Source organism: Xenopus laevis, chromosome 9_10S (assembly GCF_017654675.1).
Source record: "Xenopus laevis strain J_2021 chromosome 9_10S, Xenopus_laevis_v10.1, whole genome shotgun sequence".
Taxonomy (NCBI): Eukaryota; Metazoa; Chordata; class Amphibia; order Anura; family Pipidae; genus Xenopus; species Xenopus laevis.
In genome coordinates this window covers 106,564,515-106,585,321 of record NC_054388.1, presented here as the reverse complement: position 1 = coordinate 106,585,321, position 20,807 = coordinate 106,564,515, and the positions used below count along the sequence as shown (strand labels likewise).

General features: G+C 42.6%; 1 protein-coding gene across 3 annotated transcripts in view; it reads left to right on the top strand.

The window, feature by feature from the left end:
• The first annotated feature begins 434 nt into the window (after positions 1 to 434).
• Positions 435 to 20,807, top strand: part of srebf1.S (sterol regulatory element binding transcription factor 1 S homeolog) — a 31,027-nt gene continuing 10,654 nt past the window's right edge. Inside the window, exons 1-9 of one of the 3 annotated variants that reach the window (XM_018239324.2) lie at positions 435 to 756; positions 10,512 to 10,958; positions 13,815 to 14,218; positions 14,310 to 14,459; positions 15,669 to 15,887; positions 17,700 to 17,814; positions 18,040 to 18,215; positions 19,483 to 19,684; positions 20,217 to 20,398. In XM_018239324.2, the coding sequence (XP_018094813.1) occupies positions 651 to 756; positions 10,512 to 10,958; positions 13,815 to 14,218; positions 14,310 to 14,459; positions 15,669 to 15,887; positions 17,700 to 17,814; positions 18,040 to 18,215; positions 19,483 to 19,684; positions 20,217 to 20,398 (2,001 nt within the window). In that variant the 5' untranslated portion in view covers positions 435 to 650. Of the gene's footprint in view, positions 757 to 6,253; positions 6,397 to 10,511; positions 10,959 to 13,814; positions 14,219 to 14,309; positions 14,460 to 15,668; positions 15,888 to 17,696; positions 17,815 to 18,039; positions 18,216 to 19,482; positions 19,685 to 20,216; positions 20,399 to 20,807 lie in introns of those variants that run through there. The other 2 variants (XM_018239323.2, XM_018239325.2) reach the window with 2 other exon arrangements.

The following is a 20,807-nucleotide window of genomic DNA, read 5'->3' as shown; positions in this document are numbered from 1 at the left end:
GGAGAGAAAAGATAGAGAACGTGGGAAAGAAATAGGCAGAGAGTGAAGGAGAGGGGGATGCAGAGGGAGATATAGAGAGGGGAGAAGGAGAAAGAGAGAGATAATATGAGTGAGAAGATGTGAGAGTGTGAATATAGAGATTGGAGAAGGAGAAAGAGAGAGATAATATGAGTGAGAAGATGTGAGAGTGTGAGAAAGATAAAGGGGGACACTGAGACTGAGCGGAGTACAAAGGGGTTGCATTGAGACAGGAGGGAGAGAGTTTGCCATTAGAATCTATATCTGAATCTGAGGACTTTGTTGACACTTTGCCCTGACAGTTGAGAGGTTAATTAACCCTCTGTTTCTCCTATACAAAGGCAGCAAAGCAGGATGCGGAGGAAGGATGAGGGCGTGTCTCAAGCTGTAGGGGGTGGGAATTTGGGGGCCGGATTCTCCGTGGCAGGCCCCGCCTCCTCCTCCCCAGTCGGTAGCAGGTTAGAGCTGCAGTTCTACTGAACTTCCTTGCTGCTATCTAATGCAGCTATGGGAACTCTGTGATACGGCACCCCCTCCCTAGGAAAACATTGGTACCTTCCCAGGTTCCCCCCACACTTGCTAATGGGCAGCAGCAGTGATTGAGAAGGAAGAAGAGGGGAATCAGCAGCAGCATGGCCAGCCTGGGCTACAATGAGAGCTCTCTGGAGTTCTTGGACTCTTCTCTGTCCTTCCAGGAGACCAGTGACATTGACTCAATGCTGCTCAATGACATAGACGGTGAGTACCACTTGTCTGGGTCTGGGGGGTTGATTTGGGAGATACAACTGTACAAGGGTGTTGGGGTTGTAGCAGGACTTCAGCACTAAGGGAGTCATATTCTAATACTGGGGGAAGGTTGAAAGGCACGTGATACTGCAGGGGGGAGGCTGAGGGGGAAGTGATCTGTGGCCCCCTATAGGGATAATGGCTACTGATTACTTGTTGCTAATTTTGGGTGGGGGGGTATAGCTTTGTTATTCTCCTGACTTTTCATAAAAGCCCTGGGCTGAAGGGGCAGTGGCTGCTGAGTGTCCTCTTATGGCTTATTGACATTCTGATGCAACTCTATTTGCCCAGCTGCCCCATGTGCTGCACTTCCTCTCTGGGTTACTGGGGCACTTGTCTCATGGCCCCGCCCCCGCCTGACGTCACGCGTGGGTTACTATCGGCCATTGCCTCGTTTGTCTTGTTTGTGCTGGAGAGAGAGAGGAATGACAGGGGGCGTGTGCGTGTCTCACGCTTATTATACTACTGTCTACATTATTATTATTATTATCACTACACGTTATAGCGCCTGCCTATTCCTCAGTACTGCACCTCTACACACACAGGCTGATTCTTGAGCCCTGCTGCCCCTAGTGTACTTATAACTGTACAGGGTGTTCATTATCTGTAGTGTCCTATCTATGACATCTGCTATGTACTGTCACATAAATGATGATCATACATATACAGGGAACTCTGAGTATCACTTATGTATTATAAGGGATAATGTACCCCCTACTGTAAATGATAAGGATATTAGAAGTCACTGAGGGGTTCTGTGACCATATAAAGGCACAAGGCTGCAGGCTGATTATACAGGGAACTCTGAGTATCACTCATGTATTATAAGGGATAATGTACCCCCTACTGTAAATGATAAGGATATTAGAAGTCACTGAGGGTTCTGTGACCATATAAAGGCACAAGGCTGCAGACTGAGTTATACAGGGAACTCTGAGTATCACTCATGTATTATAAGGGATAATGTACCCCCCTACTGTAAATGATAAGGATATTAGAAGTCACTGAGGGGTTGTTCTGTGACCATATAAAGGCACAAGGCTGCAGGCTGAGTTATACAGGGAACTCTGAGTATCACTCATGTATTATAAGGGATAATGTACCCCCCTACTGTAAATGATAAGGATATTAGAAGTCACTGAGGGGTTATTCTGTGACCATATAAAGGCACAAGGCTGCAGGCTGAGTTATACAGGGAACTCTGAGCATCACTCATGTATTAGAAGTGATAATGTACCCCCTACTGTAAATAATAAGGATATTAGAAGTCACTGAGGGGTTGTTCTGTGACCATATAAAGGCACAAGGCTGCAGGCTGAGTTATACAGGGAACTCTGAGTATCACTCATGTATTATAAGGGATAATGTACCCCCTACTGTAAATGATAAGGATATTAGAAGTCACTGAGGGGTTGTTCTGTGGAAGGGATAATGTACCCGTTCTGTAAATTATGCGTGGAGGGGTTTATTGATCAGTGCAAGGCTACAGGCTGAGTTTTAACCAACCATATGTAAATATATGCAGTATATTGCAGTCTAGAGTAGGGTTGCCACCTTTTCTGGAAATAAACACCGGCCTTCCTATATATTTATCTTTTTTCCCCATTAATAACATTAGGATCAACCATCATTTTTACCGGCCAGATGGCAACCCTAGTCTAGAGACATGTGTGACCTCCATCAGGGACGCCATCAGAAATTGCAGGGCACCATACGACAAAATTTCCTGGGCCCCCCTGGGCTGCGCCCACCGCAAGCCCCACCTATAGGTCCACCCTCCCCACCCTACAGGTCCACCCCCACCACACAGTAAAAAAAAAAAAACATTGGTGGCTAGGGTTCCCACATATTAATAAAAAATAAAAAAACATTGGTGGTCAGGGCCCCCCAATAAAAAAAACATTTGTGGTCAGGGCCCTGCCATGTTACACTTACTTCATTAGTGTGGCCCACCTGCTGTCAGTGAGCTGCCAACTAAAGAAGGGAGAAGGGGAGCACAGGTGGCTGCATCTTCTTCCAGTGACAACATTTTCTTCCCTTATTGGTCACAGAATTTCGAGTCCCCGTAAAGCTGCATGGTGATTGGATGAGCTGGAGGGGAAGTTCAAACCTCAGCTATCCAATCCCTGAGCAGCTCAACCGGGACAACTCTGTGACCAATAAGGGAAAGTAATGGACAAAAGATACCTCCCCCTGTGCTCACGCCCTGCCTTCCCGAAGTCAGCAGCGCTCAGAAAGCAGGGGGGCCCGGCTAATCAAGTAAGTGCGGCGTGGCCGGGCCCCCTACAACTCTTCCCCCCCTGTCCCCCCTGATGGCAGCCCTGACCTCCATGGTAACATAGGGCCAGTATCAGTGTGGCGGAGGAAAGAAAGTTATAAGAAACAAGGCTGGCTATTGAGAATGTGGCCACCGGTGATTTATGAGGTGTAATACGTTTCCTGCGAGACAAAAAGTTCTGCTGTGTCCCTCTGAGGGCCCTCTTCTTTATAAAAAGGCTCCTCTGTGCAGCCCAAGATTTATAAGTGAAACAGAACATTAGGAGTATTGAAGCTGTTGCATGTGTCGCTGTACTTTACAAAACACGGTATATTCATGCAGGAAAATCGGGAATTTTTTGTGCTTGGTAAAATACATTTTTGGGGTATATTTAAAATTGTGGCCCTGCTGACTAATGCCTTCCATGTGTCACCCCCAACTCCTGCCTCATATGAGCATTCTGCCTTGCACCAGTATTGACATGAGGAATTTGATCAGATTCAGTCGGCACTTTTCATCCCAATTCCTTTTGGGGGGGCATTGCCCTACCCAACCATCTTTGGGCTTAAATACAAAAAACAGCAGCAGTTGAAGGTATGATTAGAATGAAGCACATATATCCGGTAAATAAGTATGGGATCCATTATCCGGAAACCTGTTATACAGAAATCTCAGAGTTAGAGGAAGGCTATCTCCCATAGACACAATTTTGAGAAAATAATTCCAATTTTTAAAACTGATTTCCTTTTTCCTCGTATTAATAAAACACTTGATCCCAACTAATATATAATTAATCCTAGGCAAAACAATCCTATTGGGGTTATTTATAAATTAAATGAGTTTTCAATAGATTTCAAGTACAGCTTTCCAAATTATCCCTTTATCTTGATCCCTTTATTTGTAAAGCGCTATTAAAGAGCCTCATCGCTTTCCAGGCCCGGATTGTGAGTTCTGGCAAATGCCAGAGGGGCTGCTGTACAATGCCATAGAAAGTCACTATTTAGTGGGCTGATTGGGCGCCTGTGGCGGGGCCCATTAGATATAGAGTTGATGAATTATCTCAGAGGAATAAGATTGAACGTAGATGGTCTTTTTATATTGCAACTCTTGATGATGCTAAAAGAAAATTCATTCACAAACTTATGGGGAAAGATGACTGAAAATTATTTATTTTATTTAAAGACTAAGCCCTTTTACAAAATGCATTGTTTATCTTATTTAAATCTTCTTGATTGAGTCTTCAATTTTATTTTGTAAAGCTTGAGATATATGGAAAGTACAGGTCTATTTATATATATATTTATATTTGTATTTAAATTTGTATTTGTTTTAAAATTTTCTTGTTCCAATGTGTATGGTTTATATTGTACAAATTCTTTTTGAATTACATATACATGTTTCTGCATAGCCTTACGCTTGTGATTATCAAAAAGATATGTAAATTATTCATATTTTATTGCAAACTCAATAAAAAGAATTTGAAAAGAAAGAAATGGCAGGGCCTATTTTGACTCCCAGTCCAGACCTGCGCTATACAGTGCTTAAAAGTACAATATATATATAAAAGTATACACATATATAATATAATGATATAATTCATACACATATAAATATACACAGCATCACATCAGGGCAAAGACCTTAAGTGCTATGTGGTAAGAGACATAGTGGGAATAAGGTCCCTGCCCCGTAGAGCTTACAGTCCTTATTTAGTGTGACCGCTCCTGTTTCTATAAAATATTGCTTCCTATGCAGCAGTGGCGTAACTAGATATTACTGGGCCCCACAGCAAATTATTTCTCAAGCCCCCAAAATATCTAAAGTCTGACCTATTTTACCAATATTAATTGAAATTGTATATGAATTAGGGTCTCATCGGGCCCCTATACCTCCTGGAACCACCTGCAGGCTCTTCCTGTGTGGTTACGCCCCTTCTATGCAGAATAGCCTGTCTATAAATTGAGCTAAAATGTACATGTGGCCCCATAGCCAACTGATAGATCGTATGTGGGTTCAAATGTACATGTGGCCCCATAGCCAACTGATAGATCGTATGTGGGTTCTGCTGACCCTTTGGGAAAGAAGCACATATCTACCACCCCTTTTGGACCTTGCCAATATTGAAATCATCCCTTCAATGTATGGATTTGGCCAGGGTTGGACTGGGCTGGCAGGACACAGGGAAAAAACCTGGTGGGCCCCTGGCTCTTGTGGGCCCCGCTGTTTGTGCTGCCTCCTGACCTTCCTCCCTGCCTGAGGTATCTGTGTCTTTGCCACAAGTAGCGACCCCCGTGGGCCCTGGGTAGGGTTGCCACCTTTTCTGGAAAAAAATACTAGACTTCCTATATATTTATCTTTTTTCCCTATTAATAACATTGGGATCAACCATCATTTTTCCCGACCAGGCCGGTAAAATACCCGATCCCTGGGCTGCCCAGTCCGACCCTGGATTTGGCTCCGATTCTGACGAGGCGGCCATCATACAATCTACTGAGTCTGGAGACTCCAATTCTTATTTTTCTTGCTGTATTCTTGTATTTCTGCCCTACTAATACAATGAACCATCAACAGGACAGTAAGACACTGACTGAGTGCGGCACTTTAATCACAATTCTCTCAGATGGGTGCAAGTCTACTTCTTCCCCTCATATAAAGCACATACTGGAGATTCTGCTGAAAATGGTGCATTGTGGGTAATATAATATATTGACACTTTGACAGCTAGTTTTTTTTTCAAGGCTTGCGCTAATATTCAGCTGTACTAGCAGGGGATTATGGGAACTGTAGTTTTTTTTATTGTCAGTGAGAAATTGCAACAGGCTTCGGCGCTGCCTCTGGATTCCCTTCACCTCACGTTCGCTTTATATATAGTTGACGCCCCCCTCAGACCCATTGACAGAGCACAGTGCGGCAGGGCTTGAGGGTGTGTGTGTGTGTGAGAACGGCCGACAGTAACCCTGCAGAGGTTGAAACGTGAACGAACGCGAGTAACCTCGTCAGAGACCTGTCTCAGTATCAAGGCAGGACTGGGCCGTCGCATAGAGAGGCGAGCGGCTTCTCTCTCTCTGATTGGCCCCGAGCAGTCACCTCATCTCAAAGCCCTGATTCAAGCTCTTTCACTCCTGAGGAGAAGGAGGCGGGGCCCGGGCCGGTGACGCGCGAAAGTGGGAGGAGTGTGACTGAGCAATAAGATGGAGGGGGAGGAACTAAAACATTAAAAAACAAAAAAAACTAATTCTGATTAATTTTCAAGATCCCTTGGGTGCTGCATGGTGGGTGCCGGGAAGTGGGAAACTGCTGTGGCCCCTGAGCTACAATGGAGTGCACTTTTGAAGGTACCAAGGGCAGAGAGGTTTGGAATGTGCCACCTGCTGTGGGGGGGGGGGTGTCCTACTGGGTATTGTACAGAACTTCAGCTGCTGCATTTTAACTCTTCCTTCTGCTGGAGTCTAGATTCATCATTATTACTTATTATTTGCACCTGTTGCCCTGGCTGAGAGGCGGGTTTGGAAAGTGTAAACTAGCCATGGTCTGGATTCGGGCTACATTTTTGGCCTTTTGACTGGTTTGGACTTTGGAAACCAGCCAAATTTATTCTTGTCCTAATGTGCCAAGCCTGCGTCTCCCAATGCATGTTGGGTAATGTAGTTTTTGTTTAACAATTTTCCAACTGCCAAGTTGAATGTAAGACTACAATACCCAGCATGCAATGGGACTGACTTGTGTAGAAGTCGGGAGTTACCAGATTTTGAGCTCTGTACCCCGGTCTCGCATCCCTCAAGCATTCTCTGTGACTTTCCTCAATTTCAGCTAATTTTGGGGCAAAAATCAGCTGGCCACCATAATGTCTAGAGGCTGAGCAGTTTTAGCAATATTTATTGAAATTGTATTAGGGCCTTATGACGGGCGAATCGGAAAAATTTGTGAAACAGTGAAAACTTGAAAAAGGCCTATTTTCACATATATTCATTTATTTTTTTAGACTTTTCTTCACTGCACCTATTGTGCTATTTTTGGGCTACTTTTGAATTGCCTCTAGGCTAGTTTTGGGCTGGTTTCATAGCTGACTTTGGTTGGTTTTGAAAATCAGACCTGGAAACCCTGGTCCTGGGCTTCTCCGTCCTCCTGGTTTGCTTGCTAGTGTTTAGCTAACCACCTCTGCTGGGAGACAATGCCTCACACTACTTCTGTGCAATAACTTCTGATATTATCCCTTTTATTCTCTATATTGCTAGAGGTTATCCTTTTCTCCTGTCTTCCTGGGATCCCCTCCACAAAGGGAGACCTGCTCCTCATGAGTATCCGTCAAGTATGGAGGCTGTTCCTAATTCTTTTACGTGTATCTCAATGTGGGTGACATACAGTATAAGAGATTCGCACCCTTCGATTCACACCCAGAGGGACTCCGCAGTCAGGAGTAGAGCCAACTTATTAAAGTCAAGCAAAAAATGGGAGAGACTTACTGTTGCGTGAAAAGAGGAGCCCAAATGATGTATAAAAACATCTTTATTAGAAATTTTTTTCAATTAATTTCCATAATGTGTTTGTTACTGTTTATCTAATATTGAAGTTTAAACTTTAATTTTTCACCTTCTTATGTCTTCTTAAAGGATGAGAATATAGCGACCTGTTGTGTTGCACTGGAACAACCGGTGTGTTTGCTTCAGAAACACTATTATAGTTTATATAACCAAACTGCTGTGTAGCCATGGGGGCAGCCATTCAAGCACAGGATACACAGTAGACAGGGGTGATCCTGGCCCCTCCGCTGCCTGAACTGCTGCTGCCCCCCCTCCCCCGGAAATTCGCTCTTAAAGTACCAGGAGCAGCATTTTTGCTGCCCCTGGTACCTAGTGGGGCGCTGCCGCCTGAGGCGACAGCCTCAACTCGCCTCATTGGCAGAGCACCCCTGACAGTAGATAACAGATAAGTACTACTATAGTTTATATAAACAAGCTGCTGTGTAGCCATGGGGGCAGCCATTCAAGCACAGGATACACATTAGATAACGGCTGCCCCCATGGCTACACAGCAGCTTGTTTATATAAACTATAGTAGTACTTATCTGTTATCTACTGTGTATCCTGTGCTTAAATGGCTGTCCCCATGGCTACACAGCAGCTTGTTTATATAAACTATAGTAGTACTTATCTGTTATCTACTGTGTATCCTGTGCTTGAATGGCTGCCCCCATGGCTACACAGCAGCTTGTTTATATAAACTATAGTAGTACTTATCTGTTATCTACTGTGTATCCTGTGCTTGAATGGCTGCCCCCATGGCTACACAGCAGCTTGTTTATATAAACTATAGTAGTACTTATCTGTTATCTATTGTGTATCCTGTGTTTGAATGGCTGCCCCCTTGGCTACACAGCAGCTTGTTTATATAAACTATAGTAGTACTTATCTGTTATCTACTGTGTATCCTGTGCTTGAATGGCTGCCCCCATGGCTACACAGCAGCTTGTTTATATAAACTATAGTAGTACTTATCTGTTATCTACTGTGTATCCTGTGCTTGAATGGCTGCCCCCATGGCTACACAGCAGCTTGTTTATATAAACTATAGTAGTACTTATCTGTTATCTATTGTGTATCCTGTGTTTGAATGGCTGCCCCCTTGGCTACACAGCAGCTTGTTTATATAAAATATAATAGTGTTTCTGAAGCAAATACACCAGTTTTACCAGGGCAGGGTAACACAACATACATTTTTGGTGTTACTGTTCCTTTAAAACACTTTCCATTTTTGGTATTACTTATCTTTGGCCCTGCTGTTATAATTGCTAATATTCCCACAGAGGCTGCTGGGAAATGCTCTCCTTAGATAAGATAAGATAAGATAACAGTAAAACCCCACACTCTCCAGCTGTTTCCAAGAATTAATGGAAATAAATAAAGTGGTTCTGATATTTGAAACAATGTAGCAGAAGCCAGACGTGAGCAAGGCCGACTTTAGCTACATTGATTAAATGACACAATAACCAATGCAGAAAGGAATAAAAAATATTGCCTTCAGTTGCTTCAGACTGTTACCCCAATGTTTCTATATATCTGTAACCTTGTTATGAGCTAAGGGGGCCCAGTCTGAAGGCCAGTTAGGGGGAGATTTGGGTGAGTGCTTATTTGTGCCCTGGGTACCCCTGGAACTATAGCAGGGTGACTGTTACCCCAATGTTTCTATATATCTGTAACCTTGTTATGAGCTAAGGGGGTCCAGTCTGAAGGTCAGTTAGGGGGAGATTTGGGTGATGCTTATTTGTACCCTGGGTACCCCTGGAACTATAGCAGGGTGACTGTTACCCCAATGTTTCTATATATCTGTAACCTTGTTATGAGCTAAGGGGGCCCAGTCTGAAGGCCAGTTAGGGGGAGATTTGGGGTGAGTGCTTATTTGTACCCTGGGTACCCCTGGAACTATAGCAGGGTGACTGTTACCCCAATGTTTCTATATATCTGTAACCTTGTTATGAGCTAAGGGGGCCCAGTCTGAAGGCGAGTTAGGGGGAGATTTGGGGTGAGTGCTTATTTGTGCCCTGGGTACCCCTGGAACTATAGCAGGGTGACTGTTACCCCAATGTTTCTATATATCTGTAACCTTGTTATAAGCTAAGGGGGCCCAGTCTGAAGGTCAGTTAGGGGGAGATTTGGGGTGAGTGCTTATTTGTACCCTAGGTACCCCTGGAACTATAGCAGCGTGACTGTTACTCCTCAGTGAGTAACAAAGCACCAGAAAATAACTTGCAATTGGGAGCCATGAGGAATCACCACAGGTAAAACATTTGAATGATATTATTGCATGACATTAGAGAAGAAGGTAATTTCATGCAATTATGAGACTTTGTTTTCCACGGGTGTCAGAGCAGCCCATTTAGGGTGATGGCACATAAGGGGTTTTGTTGTCCACAGAAATATGAGCTCCACGCTGGGGACAAAGAACCCCAATATACATTTCCGCGGCAGTAGATGAGAATTGTGTAATTCTGCGATACTAGTTAACAGTGCACTTTTATAATGGGAGAATCTTCCCCCAGGTTAGAGCTACTACTGTGGTATGTGTGTATATGTATATAATACACAAAAGCCGTGAATATTTCGTAAATTATATCCTTATAAACAGTTAGTAGTGATGTCATCAGTTATAAACGGTGAGTAGTGATGTAATTTCTGTCACATGACTCACTGAAACTTGTGTATTATAATAAATAAAGTACACCCAGTTGTAAAATATGAGGATATTATAAGTTACCTCGGAGTTCCATGACTGTATAAAAACTCCTCGGTAACTTATAATATCTTTATATTTTACAAAAGGGGGTACTTTATTCACTATATATATATATATATATATATATATATATATATATATATATATATATATATATGTATATATATATATATATATATATACTGTATATCTAAACCCCCTTTTTTCTCTCTCTCATCAGATATGCTTCAGCTTATTCACAACAATGACAATGACTTCCTGTTCGATGGAGCTGCCTTTAACACCATCAATGGTTCTGCACAGGACCCAACCCCTCCTGTCGATCTCGCTGGGGGAGAAGCATTAAGCTCTTTGGAGGGATTACTGGCTGCACCCCCCAGTGCACCCCCTATAAAGATGTTTCCTCTTGGTTTCCCTGGGCAACAGTCTCCGGTCCATCCCCAGGATGCTCTGGGGCAGCAGATCAGTTTTTCGGCACAGAGTCGGGCAACTGAGGAGCCTATGCAGATCTGTACTAGTCCAAAGGAAGCAGCGAGCAAACTCCAGCAGTCTCCACAATCACTGCAGAGCCTGCTATTTGGGCAGAACTTTGTGTCCCAAGCTCAGCCTCAGTTCAGCTCACAGACGACATTAGGAGCATACCCGCAGGATCAGGGGACATACACAGGTAAGCAGGTCTGGACTGACAATCAAAATAAGCCCTGGCATTTCAGGTACCCAGAGGCCCCAACAGGTCACACAGAGGCCCAAACAGCCACCCACCAGCCAAATAAATAGTGAGTGTCTATGGCATCTTATAGCAGCCCCTGTGGCATTTGCCAGAACCCACAGATTGCCAGCCTGGGCCTGCAGGTAAGCAATGCACAGCCTGATTGATATGAGAGTATTAACACAAAGTAAATGGAAATGTAGATCTTTGCATAGACAGTTCATTGGACTTTCATTGGAACTACTGTGGTATTGTCTCATTTTCACTCCTTACCTCATACATGCTGCAGGTAGCTCCCCACAGAAGGTGTTTCATGGGTTCTTCTGGTGGCAGAATAGGTTGGCTCTCATTTTAATAAGATTTATCACAGAAGGAGCAAAGTGCAAAGGCACAATGTTTTTTGCCCAGCACAGCGACTGTGCACCAATATCAAGCCTAAACACTAAGGGGTTTATTTATCAAAATCATAATTTATCTCATTATTTTCTGAAATATACTCCGACCAAATCCGCATGGGTTATTTCCCCTATTTATCAATACATTTTCCCGAAAAATTCCAGTGCAGGAAAAAACTCGAAAAAATTTTGAAAATCATACAAAAATTCTAATCATACTAATTTTTTTTTGGTTTTTCAGCCCTAATTTTTTTCGGATATTTACCCAAAAACCACAAAATCTTCGGATTTGTGCACGAAATCAGTGCAGATCAGGATATATTTGGGACTTCTCCCATTGACTTAAATACAACCTCGGCAGGTTTGAGATTCCGGATTTTTGGATTCGGACTTTTTCCATTCTCGGGGTATAATATATCATGAAAAATGCAATTTTTTTTTTTTCACAAAAATTTTTGATTCTACAGTCAAAAAAAACTTGGGTTTTTGGCATTCGGACTTTAATAAATAACCCCCTCAGTGTATGGGGTGTTGATGAGCACAGTTCTATACCCACTTGTGCAACTAGTTCTTCAGCCTGCCATTATTAAATTAGCCCTTTACTCGAAATTAAAAGCTGTGTATGTTTTGGTTTAGATTCCGTGTCATATGTGTCCCACTTTATTCCTCTAAGTCACCTTGACTAAATCACCCTCCTGTTTCGTGGTTTTCATTCAGATATTTATTACAGTAACATAATAAATTGTTGTTAGTTAAACATAGCGATATGCTCAGAAATCAATACTTAAAGTAGAATTCAACCTGTAGTTTAAAAAAACCCTTCCCCCTACCCTGGGTAGACCCCCCCCCCAGCCTACCTGCCACCCAGGCAAATGCCCCTAATTTTTTTCTCACCCCTCCGTGCAGATTCTGGCCTTGGAGTTCATGGCAGCCATCTTCTTCTTCTCCGGTTATCTTCGTTTATTGACAGCATTTACGGCGCATACACAGTTGGAGTAAATTTCTGGTCCTGAACAACTGCGCATGCGTCGAAAGTCACGAAAATTTCTGAAAATTTTTTGGAAATTTTCGCGACTTTCGGTGCATGCGCAGTGGTTCGATACCGGAAATTTACTCCAACTGCACATGTGCCGAAACTTCAGAAAAAGACAGAACAAAGAAGATGGCTGGCGTGAACTCCGAGGCCAGAATCTGCATGGAGGGGTAAGTAAAAAATTAGGGGCATTTTCCCGGGGGGGGGGGCAGGTAGGCTGGGGGGAGGAGGAAGGACGGTCTACCCAGGGTAGGGGGGAGGGTTGTTTGGGTTGAATTTTCCTTTAAGTAATATTTTCCATGGAACAGAATGCTAACAATATTTTATGGATGTAGATCATAATATGACAACATCAGTAAAAGTAGACCTCGCATTATTAAAGTATGGGCACTCCAACTCTTAAGTCATATAGTAACCCTGTGCCATAGCTGGGAAACTTAATTATGTGATGTCATAGCTGTAAGAGCATAACAATACAATGTCACAGCTGTGATACTTCGTCTCCTGTGATGTTATAGCTGTAGAAGTAAAATACTACTCTGTCAAGCTTGGGAGATCACATTTGTATCATACACAATCCTGTCTCACTAACTAACATAACACAGAGATGTTCAAGCATTTGCTCCCTAGATATTGGTTAAAGGATAAGTAAACCTTTAAAATAAGTGACTGTTAAATTGACGAGGGGGATATTCTAAGCACTTTTGTAATTTACATTCATTATTTATTTTCTTTTTATTCCAAGATATAAAAGGACACGTACTGTTAATATCAAAGAATTTTGTTACAACAGCGCCACCTGCTGGTCAGTTTCTGACCAGTCTGACCACCAAGTAGTGAAAGAAAGAGGCTGCTCTGATGTTCTTCTGCTTAAGAAAACAATTAGAAACCTTTCTCAAATCTTTCCTAAGCAGAAGAACATCAGAGCAGCCTCTTTCTTTCTCCTGACAACTTCCTTGACTACTTGGTGGTCAGACTTGTCAGAAACTGACCAGCAGGTGGTGCTGTTATAACAAAATTCATTCATATTAACAGTATTTGTATCCCTTAATATCTTGGAATACTAATAAAATAAATAATGAATGTAAATTACAAAGGTGCTTAGAATTGCACTCTCATCAATCTTACATTCACTTTTTTTTAAAGGATTACTTATCCTTTAAAGTCAGCATTGCCCATATAGATCATATTGGCAGGTTGGGTCAGCAGATCCTGTGATTCTATTGGATTACAGATGGTGGGATATGTTTGAAAACCTGCTGATGTGCCTTGTCTAATCCCCTAATCATTTACGGTAGTCCTCATTCCATGAGTATTGTCTGGTATTTGATATTTCTATGCTAAATTAGAATTTTGTCTCGTTCCATGTTACCTGGATTGGTGCAGTCCCTCAGAGTGTTGCTAGCCCACAAGGTATCATAAATCATCCTATAGCCGCTGGGCAAGCCAGGCAACAAAGCCTGCAGGCTGTCTCAAGCAAAACCATGCAGCCGCTTCAGAATAACACTACTCAAGCTGGACAGGTGCTGCAGAATATTTCAGGGCAAGCTCTGCAGCATATTACGGTTCAAGGCGTGCAACAGTTGCAAAGTGTCACTGGACAAACTCTGCAGAGCAAAACTAGTGTTGCAGGACCTCAGCTACAAAGCATCACCCCCGTAGCTCATCAGGCACAATCCCCCACTCAGATACAGCAGCCTGTAACCATCCACACGCAGACCATCTCTCCGCAGCAATTTATCACTACCACCAGTACTTCACCTGTCACCTCCCAAATCCAACAGGTCCCGGTGAGTAGAGCTGTTCATCGAGCAGGCAATGCATTAGACAGTCTGATGGATATGGAATTCAAATTAACATTTCTACTTCGCCCTCCTCCAGGTCTTCCTGCAACCTCATTTCATCAAAACAGACTCCCTGCTGCTCACTGCCGTTAAGGCGGACAGCGCTGTTGTGTCAGGAGTGAAGACTTCTGGGGTGACTTCATTAGGAACCAATACCACAATACAGACGACACCTCTGCAAATGCCGGTGAGAGGAGAAACCCACCCTGTACTGATACCTAAGGATGTATTTAAACAATGTAAAACCCCATAAAAGAAAAATTAGTTTGTCCCTTTACATTCTATATAACATGAGCGATATATATAATCAAGTCCTTACTCTTCTTCAGTTAACAGATAGGGCACGAGCTCCATTTTGCCCCATTGAAATGAAAGCTGCTGTGTAGCCATGGGGGCAGGAAAGGAGAAGAAAATGCTCCAGAATATTAATGTAAATATAAATATAAATAGATCACCAAGTAGATCGAGTGGTCCAGGTGCACCAGCCCCATACCCTCAGCTTCAGGGAGTAGCAAACTGATATATGCAAGAAAAGCAGGGCTGTCCGGCACTCAAGACAACCCACAGGGCCAAAAAGTGTAGAGTTAAAAACTATATTGATTCATCAAAGTTAAAAAAAATTACATACCACAAGGGTACTCACCCACAGGAAAAGGCCTTTTATACAAAATTACAACCAATCAAAATCAGTTAGAAAAGGAAAATAAAAACAGTTCTTAATGAGACACAGTTCTTAAAGAGACCATATCCCATAAGTGTCTTAAAGGGATGAGGGCAGCCATTCAAATACAGAATGCACAGAAGATAACAGGTTCTGAAGTATATAAGAACTTATCTGTTATCTACTGTGTATCCTGTGCTTGAATGGCTGCCCTCATGGCTACACAGCAGCTTGTTTATATAAACTATAGTAGTACTGTTATCTACTGTGTATCCTGTGCTTTAATGGCTGCCCCCATGGCTACACAGCAGCTTGTTTATATAAACTATAGTAGTACTTATCTGTTATCTACTGTGTATCCTGTGCTTGAATGGCTGCCCCCATGGCTACACAGCAGCTTGTTTATATAAACTATCGTAGTACTTATCTGTTATCTACTGTGTATCCTGTGCTTGAATGGCTGCCCCCATGGCTACACAGCAGCTTGTTTATATAAACTATAGTAGTACTTATCTGTTATCTACTGTGTATCCTGTGCTTGAATGGCTGCCCCCATGGCTACACAGCAGCTTGTTTATATAAACTATAGTAGTATGGGGCACATGAACGGTGACACCTCAACAAGAGTCACCTAGAATGATGTTTTGTTGTAGTTCAGCTAAAGCCTTAGGTTGCCTTAATTGTGGCATCTCATTTCTATTTTTCTGACCTTCGTGTGTGTTTTTTATGCAACAGACTCTGGTCAGCGGGGGAACCTTTCTGACAACGGTGCCATTGATAATGGAAGCAGACAAGTTACCAATTAATCGCCTCACAGGCAGCGGCAAGATGGCCATGCTGAACGGCAAAGGGGAAAAACGCACAGCACACAATGCCATCGAGAAGCGATATCGATGCTCTATCAACGACAAGATCATAGAACTTAAGGACCTGGTCGCAGGCACAGAGGCCAAGGTATCAACTGGCAAACTCTTACTTGTTGTATGCTAAGTTAGTCTTCCTCCAACTATAGCCATGTGGAGTTTTATGCAGAGATAGATCAGAAAACCTTCAGACAAGGCACTATGTAAGTGGGCTGACAGACTTTAAAGTATAAGGAAACCCTAAAAACTAATATGGGTAAAAATGGCATATTTTATATAGTGAACTTACTGCACGAGGCTAAAGTTTCAGCTTGTCAATAGCAGCAATGATCCAGGACTTCAAACTTGTCACAGGGGGTCACCATCTTGGAAAGTGTCTGTGACACTCACATGCTCAGTGGGCTCTGATTGGCTGTTGAGAAGCTAAGCTTAGGGCTCGTCACTAATTATCCAGCAGAAAATGAGCTTCCCCTGTAATATAAGCTGATGCTACAGGTTTGCTGATTATTAAATTCTGATGCTAATTGCACTGGTTTCTGTGCTGCCATGTAGTAATTATCTGTATTAATTACTAATCAGCCTTATATTGTGACATTTCTATTCTATGTGTACTGTATATTGTGAGTGGCTCCCTAAGCTCAGTAAGTGACAGCAGCACAGAGCATGTGCAGTGAATCAGCAGAAAAGAAGATGGGGAGCTACTGGGGCATCTTTGGAGACACTGATCTTTACTGCTAAGGGGCTGTGGTTGCCTTGGGCTGGTACAGAAGCCCAAAATGTAATGTACAAGATTTCTAGCTACTTCTTTAGTTAGGCTTTAGTTCTCCTTTAAGCTGCAGCCGTACCCCCTCCAGTTTTTCTGAGTATATATGGAAATCCTTGACCAGTTGCACTCTTGCATGGCAGTTGAGTTGAGTGGAGCTGGAGCAGCGTGCCGAATGGATCTTCTTATTGCCCTAAAGGCACATAACTTCCTTAGCAAACAGGATACCTGGCCAAAGTTAAAGGAAAACTATACCCCCCAAACAATGTAGGTCTCTATAAAAAGATATTGCATAAAACAGCTCATATGTAAAAAACCCTGCTTCATGCAAATAAACCATTTTCATAATAATATTCTTTTTTAGTAGTACAGTATATGCCATTGGGTAATCCTAAATAGAAAATTGCCATTTAAAAAAATAAGGGCCGTCACGTGGGATTGTATGATTCACGGTGCACACAAACATACCAACAAACCATACATGTTAGGTCACATGAGCCAATTAAAAGACAGAGTTGTGTCTTTTGCTTCCACACTTCTTCCTGTTACAGTTAGAGCTGCAGTATTTCTGGTCAGGTGATCTCTGAGGCAGCACACAGACCATCATGAAATGGTGGTTCAAGGCAAGAGATGTAAAAGGGCAAGATTTACTTAAATACATCTACTAGGGATGCACCGAATCCAGAATTTGGTTCGGGATTCGGCCAGGATTTGGCCTTTTTCAGCAGGATTCGGATTCGGCTGAATCTTTCTGCTTGGCCGAACCGAATCTGAATACTTATTTGCATATGCAAATTAGGGGTGGGGGGAAATTGTGTGACTTTTTTTGTCACAAAGCAAGGAAGTAAAAAAATTTTTCCCCTTCCCACCACTAATTTGCATATGCAAATTAGGATTCAGATTCAGTTCGGTATTCAGCCCAATCTTTCACAAAGGATTCGGGAGTTCGTCCGAATCCAAAATAGTGGATTCGGTGCATCCCTAATATATATTCCAGTTTGGTAAGATTCTTTAATATGCCACTTCATTTGATATAAACTATCTGTTGCTTAAATATTCATTTTAGGGGTTAAGTTTTCCTTTAATGATGGGCACCTCTATCCCTGTTCCCAGTGTAACTATTTTATTATTTGACAGCAGCTGAACAAGTCATCCGTGTTAAAGAAGGCCATAGACTACATCCGTTTTCTGCAGCAGAACAACATCAAGTTGAAACAGGAAAACATGATGCTGAAAATGGCCGCCCAGAAGAACAGTAAGCTCCCACTTCCTGCTTTGATGTTGCTGCTCTTTTTGATAAAGCTCTGATTGGCTGGTCTAGCAAGGGCCGACCTAATATATATGTAGTTACTCGTCTGATACTTGTCAGTAAGGTGGCTGAGAATATTTTGGCAATATCATTTGTTTAGCCATTGCTTAGCTATTTTCAAATACAGCTGTTTTTGGAGTCAGACTAATGCTGAGTTCTCTGTCTCCTCAGACACCCTGAAGGACTTGGTGGCCGGTACGGTTGTCATGGAAGGAGTGAAAGCAGAAATGATGGAAGTGCTCACACCTCCTCCCTCAGATGCAGGTTCTCCATCACACAGCGGCAGTCCTTTCTCACAGTGTAGCAGCGACTCGGAGCCAGACAGTCCTCTCAGTGAGGATGCGAAGGTCAGCAGCTTCAATCACTTCCTATTGCTTATGATATTGATGATGTATTTCCTACTTACTTCTGCTCCCAATTCCCTGGGCTTTGCTACATAGACAGGAGTAGAGCATCTGTATTTCGGCCTCTCTCATTCTAGTCTATCTCTGTGTCCCAATACTCCTGTCTCTGCTTCTACAGAAGGGATGATCCACCTGTGTTTTTCCAGATGTTAAAGGAGAAAGAAAGGCTAAAACTAAGTAAACTTTATCAGAAAGGTCTATATAAATACACCAGTGAACCCTCAAAGTAATGCTGCTCTAAGTCCTCTGTCAAAAAAAAAACACAGCATTTCTTTCCTTCTATTGTTTATACATGGACTTCTGTATCAGACTTCCTGTTTTCAGCTTAAACCTCCAGGGCTAGGGCTTGAGCATGCTCAGTCTGCTCCTCTCCCTTCCCCCCCTCCTCCCCTCCCTGTTGTAATCTGAGCGCAGAGTTATGAGTAACCAGTGAGACTCAGGCAGGAAGTGATGTCACACCAAGCTAATATGGCAGCTGCTATCCTAAACAAACAGAGAGCTTCTAGAGCTGTTTACGCAGGTACGGTAAAGCATTCTGCAGAATAAATATAGTGTTATAGCTTGCATTATTGTGGCTATTCTATTGGCAATAAACTGCTTCAGTAGCTTTCCTTCTCCTTTAAGCTATGGGTTTGCACATACTGTGGGTTATGCCCAATAAATCCACTTTATTATTGGTTGAGAGAGGAGGTAACTGATATGCACTTTATTGCACAACATAGTGATGGAAATATAAAAATAGATCATGTGAGTAATGGCTGTAGGCACAAAATAGTAACTTATATTAGGTAGGTACAATCAGCCACAATTATTGCACTTTATAGTAAGGTAGTTATTAGATAAGGTGTGATTGCACAAATAAATGGCACAAATAATACAGAAATACTTTTGTGTTAAAAACGAAGGAGTGGGAGTTAGAAAAATGGGGTTTCTTCTTTTTTTGTATTTTATTTGTATATTCTTGGCTTGAAAGTGTATATTGAAAAATGTTTTAGATTTTTTTAACAGTATATGTTTGTTTGGGAGTATGTGTAATATGTATGTGGTCTGGGGCGGGATAGGGACATTGCAATTTCGTCTCATTATGTATGCATTTCTTTTTTTGTATGCAGAAGAGATGACAATAAATATGACTGACTATCCCCCAGTATCTCGCTGAGATTCCCCGCTGCTTGCCTGTTCTCTTTCAAATCTATTCTTGCCCTTTTAGGTCAAAGTCAAACAGGAGGTTCCATCTCCTCGCAGCGCAGGGATGTTGGATCGTTCTCGCATGGCACTCTGTGCTTTTGTTTTCCTCTGCCTGTCCTTTAATCCTTTGTCTTTGCTGATGGGAAGCTCCAAGAATTATGACACTTTGGACGGTGAATCTTACCATGGTGCTGGGAGGAGCATGTTGCAGGCCACACCCTCAGGTTGGTTGCTTATACTCTACAGCAGTGATCCCCAACCAGTAGCTCGTGAGCGACATGTTGCTCTCCAACCCCTTGGCTGTTGCCCCCAGTGGCCTCAAAGCAGGTGATTATTTTTGAATTCCAGGCTTGGAGGCAAGTTTTGGTTGTATAAAAACCAGTTGTACTGCCAAACAGAGCCCCAATGTAGATTGACAATCCACATGGAGCTTCCAAATGGCCAATCACTGCACTTATTTGGCACCCAAGAACATTTTTCATGCTAGTGTTGCTCCCCAACTCCTTTTTACTTCTGAATATTGCTCACGGCTTCAAAAGGTTGGGGATCCCTGCTCTACAGCTTAGTGTGCACCTTTCTCATATTTGTTAGTAACATTGATCCACACTGCTTTTTGGGCTCAGAATAAGTGGATCTACTACCTCAGCCCTTTTCTCCAAGGCAGTTTGAAATACAGACCATACTGTAAATGCACAGCAGAAAACAAGAGTACATCTTCTTGGGGGAAACATCTCTCATTGTTATTTCTTTCCGCAGAACCATCCATGTGGTCGAGCTGGCTGCTCCCTTCTACTTTCCTTTGGCCAATCAACATCATCATTGTTTTGGGGGTATTTATACGACTGTTTATATATGGGGAGCCTGTAACACGACTGCACTCAGAATCTTCTGCCCTCTTCTGGTGTCACCGCAAACAAGCTGATGTTGATCTGTCTCGGGTAAGCCACAATTGAATTAAAAGGTTTAAATATTCAGAATTCTACCTACTAGAGTGTAAGTTTTTCACCTTTATGTACTTTACTGGGTCTTGTGTTGTCATGTAATCTAATGTGGATTTTATAGTTTTTGTATTGTTTAATACAAACTTTCTCCAACTCTCCAGAACCAGTGGCTGCAGCAAAATAATCCTCCAAATAGAATCCTAGTTTATCTGTTTAAATTTGGCTCCTTTATCTTTGTCCCTGCAGCTGGAGTTGGAAACAGTAAAGGGGATTTAAAGGCAAAAATAAAATCCAATACAAATCTCTACACAGTCACCAACTGCTCTACAGGGAAACAAACAAAGCTGCTTGAGTTCTGCATGGCTGGGAAGTAAGGCAGGGGCTCCCCCTGCTGTTCATAAGTATG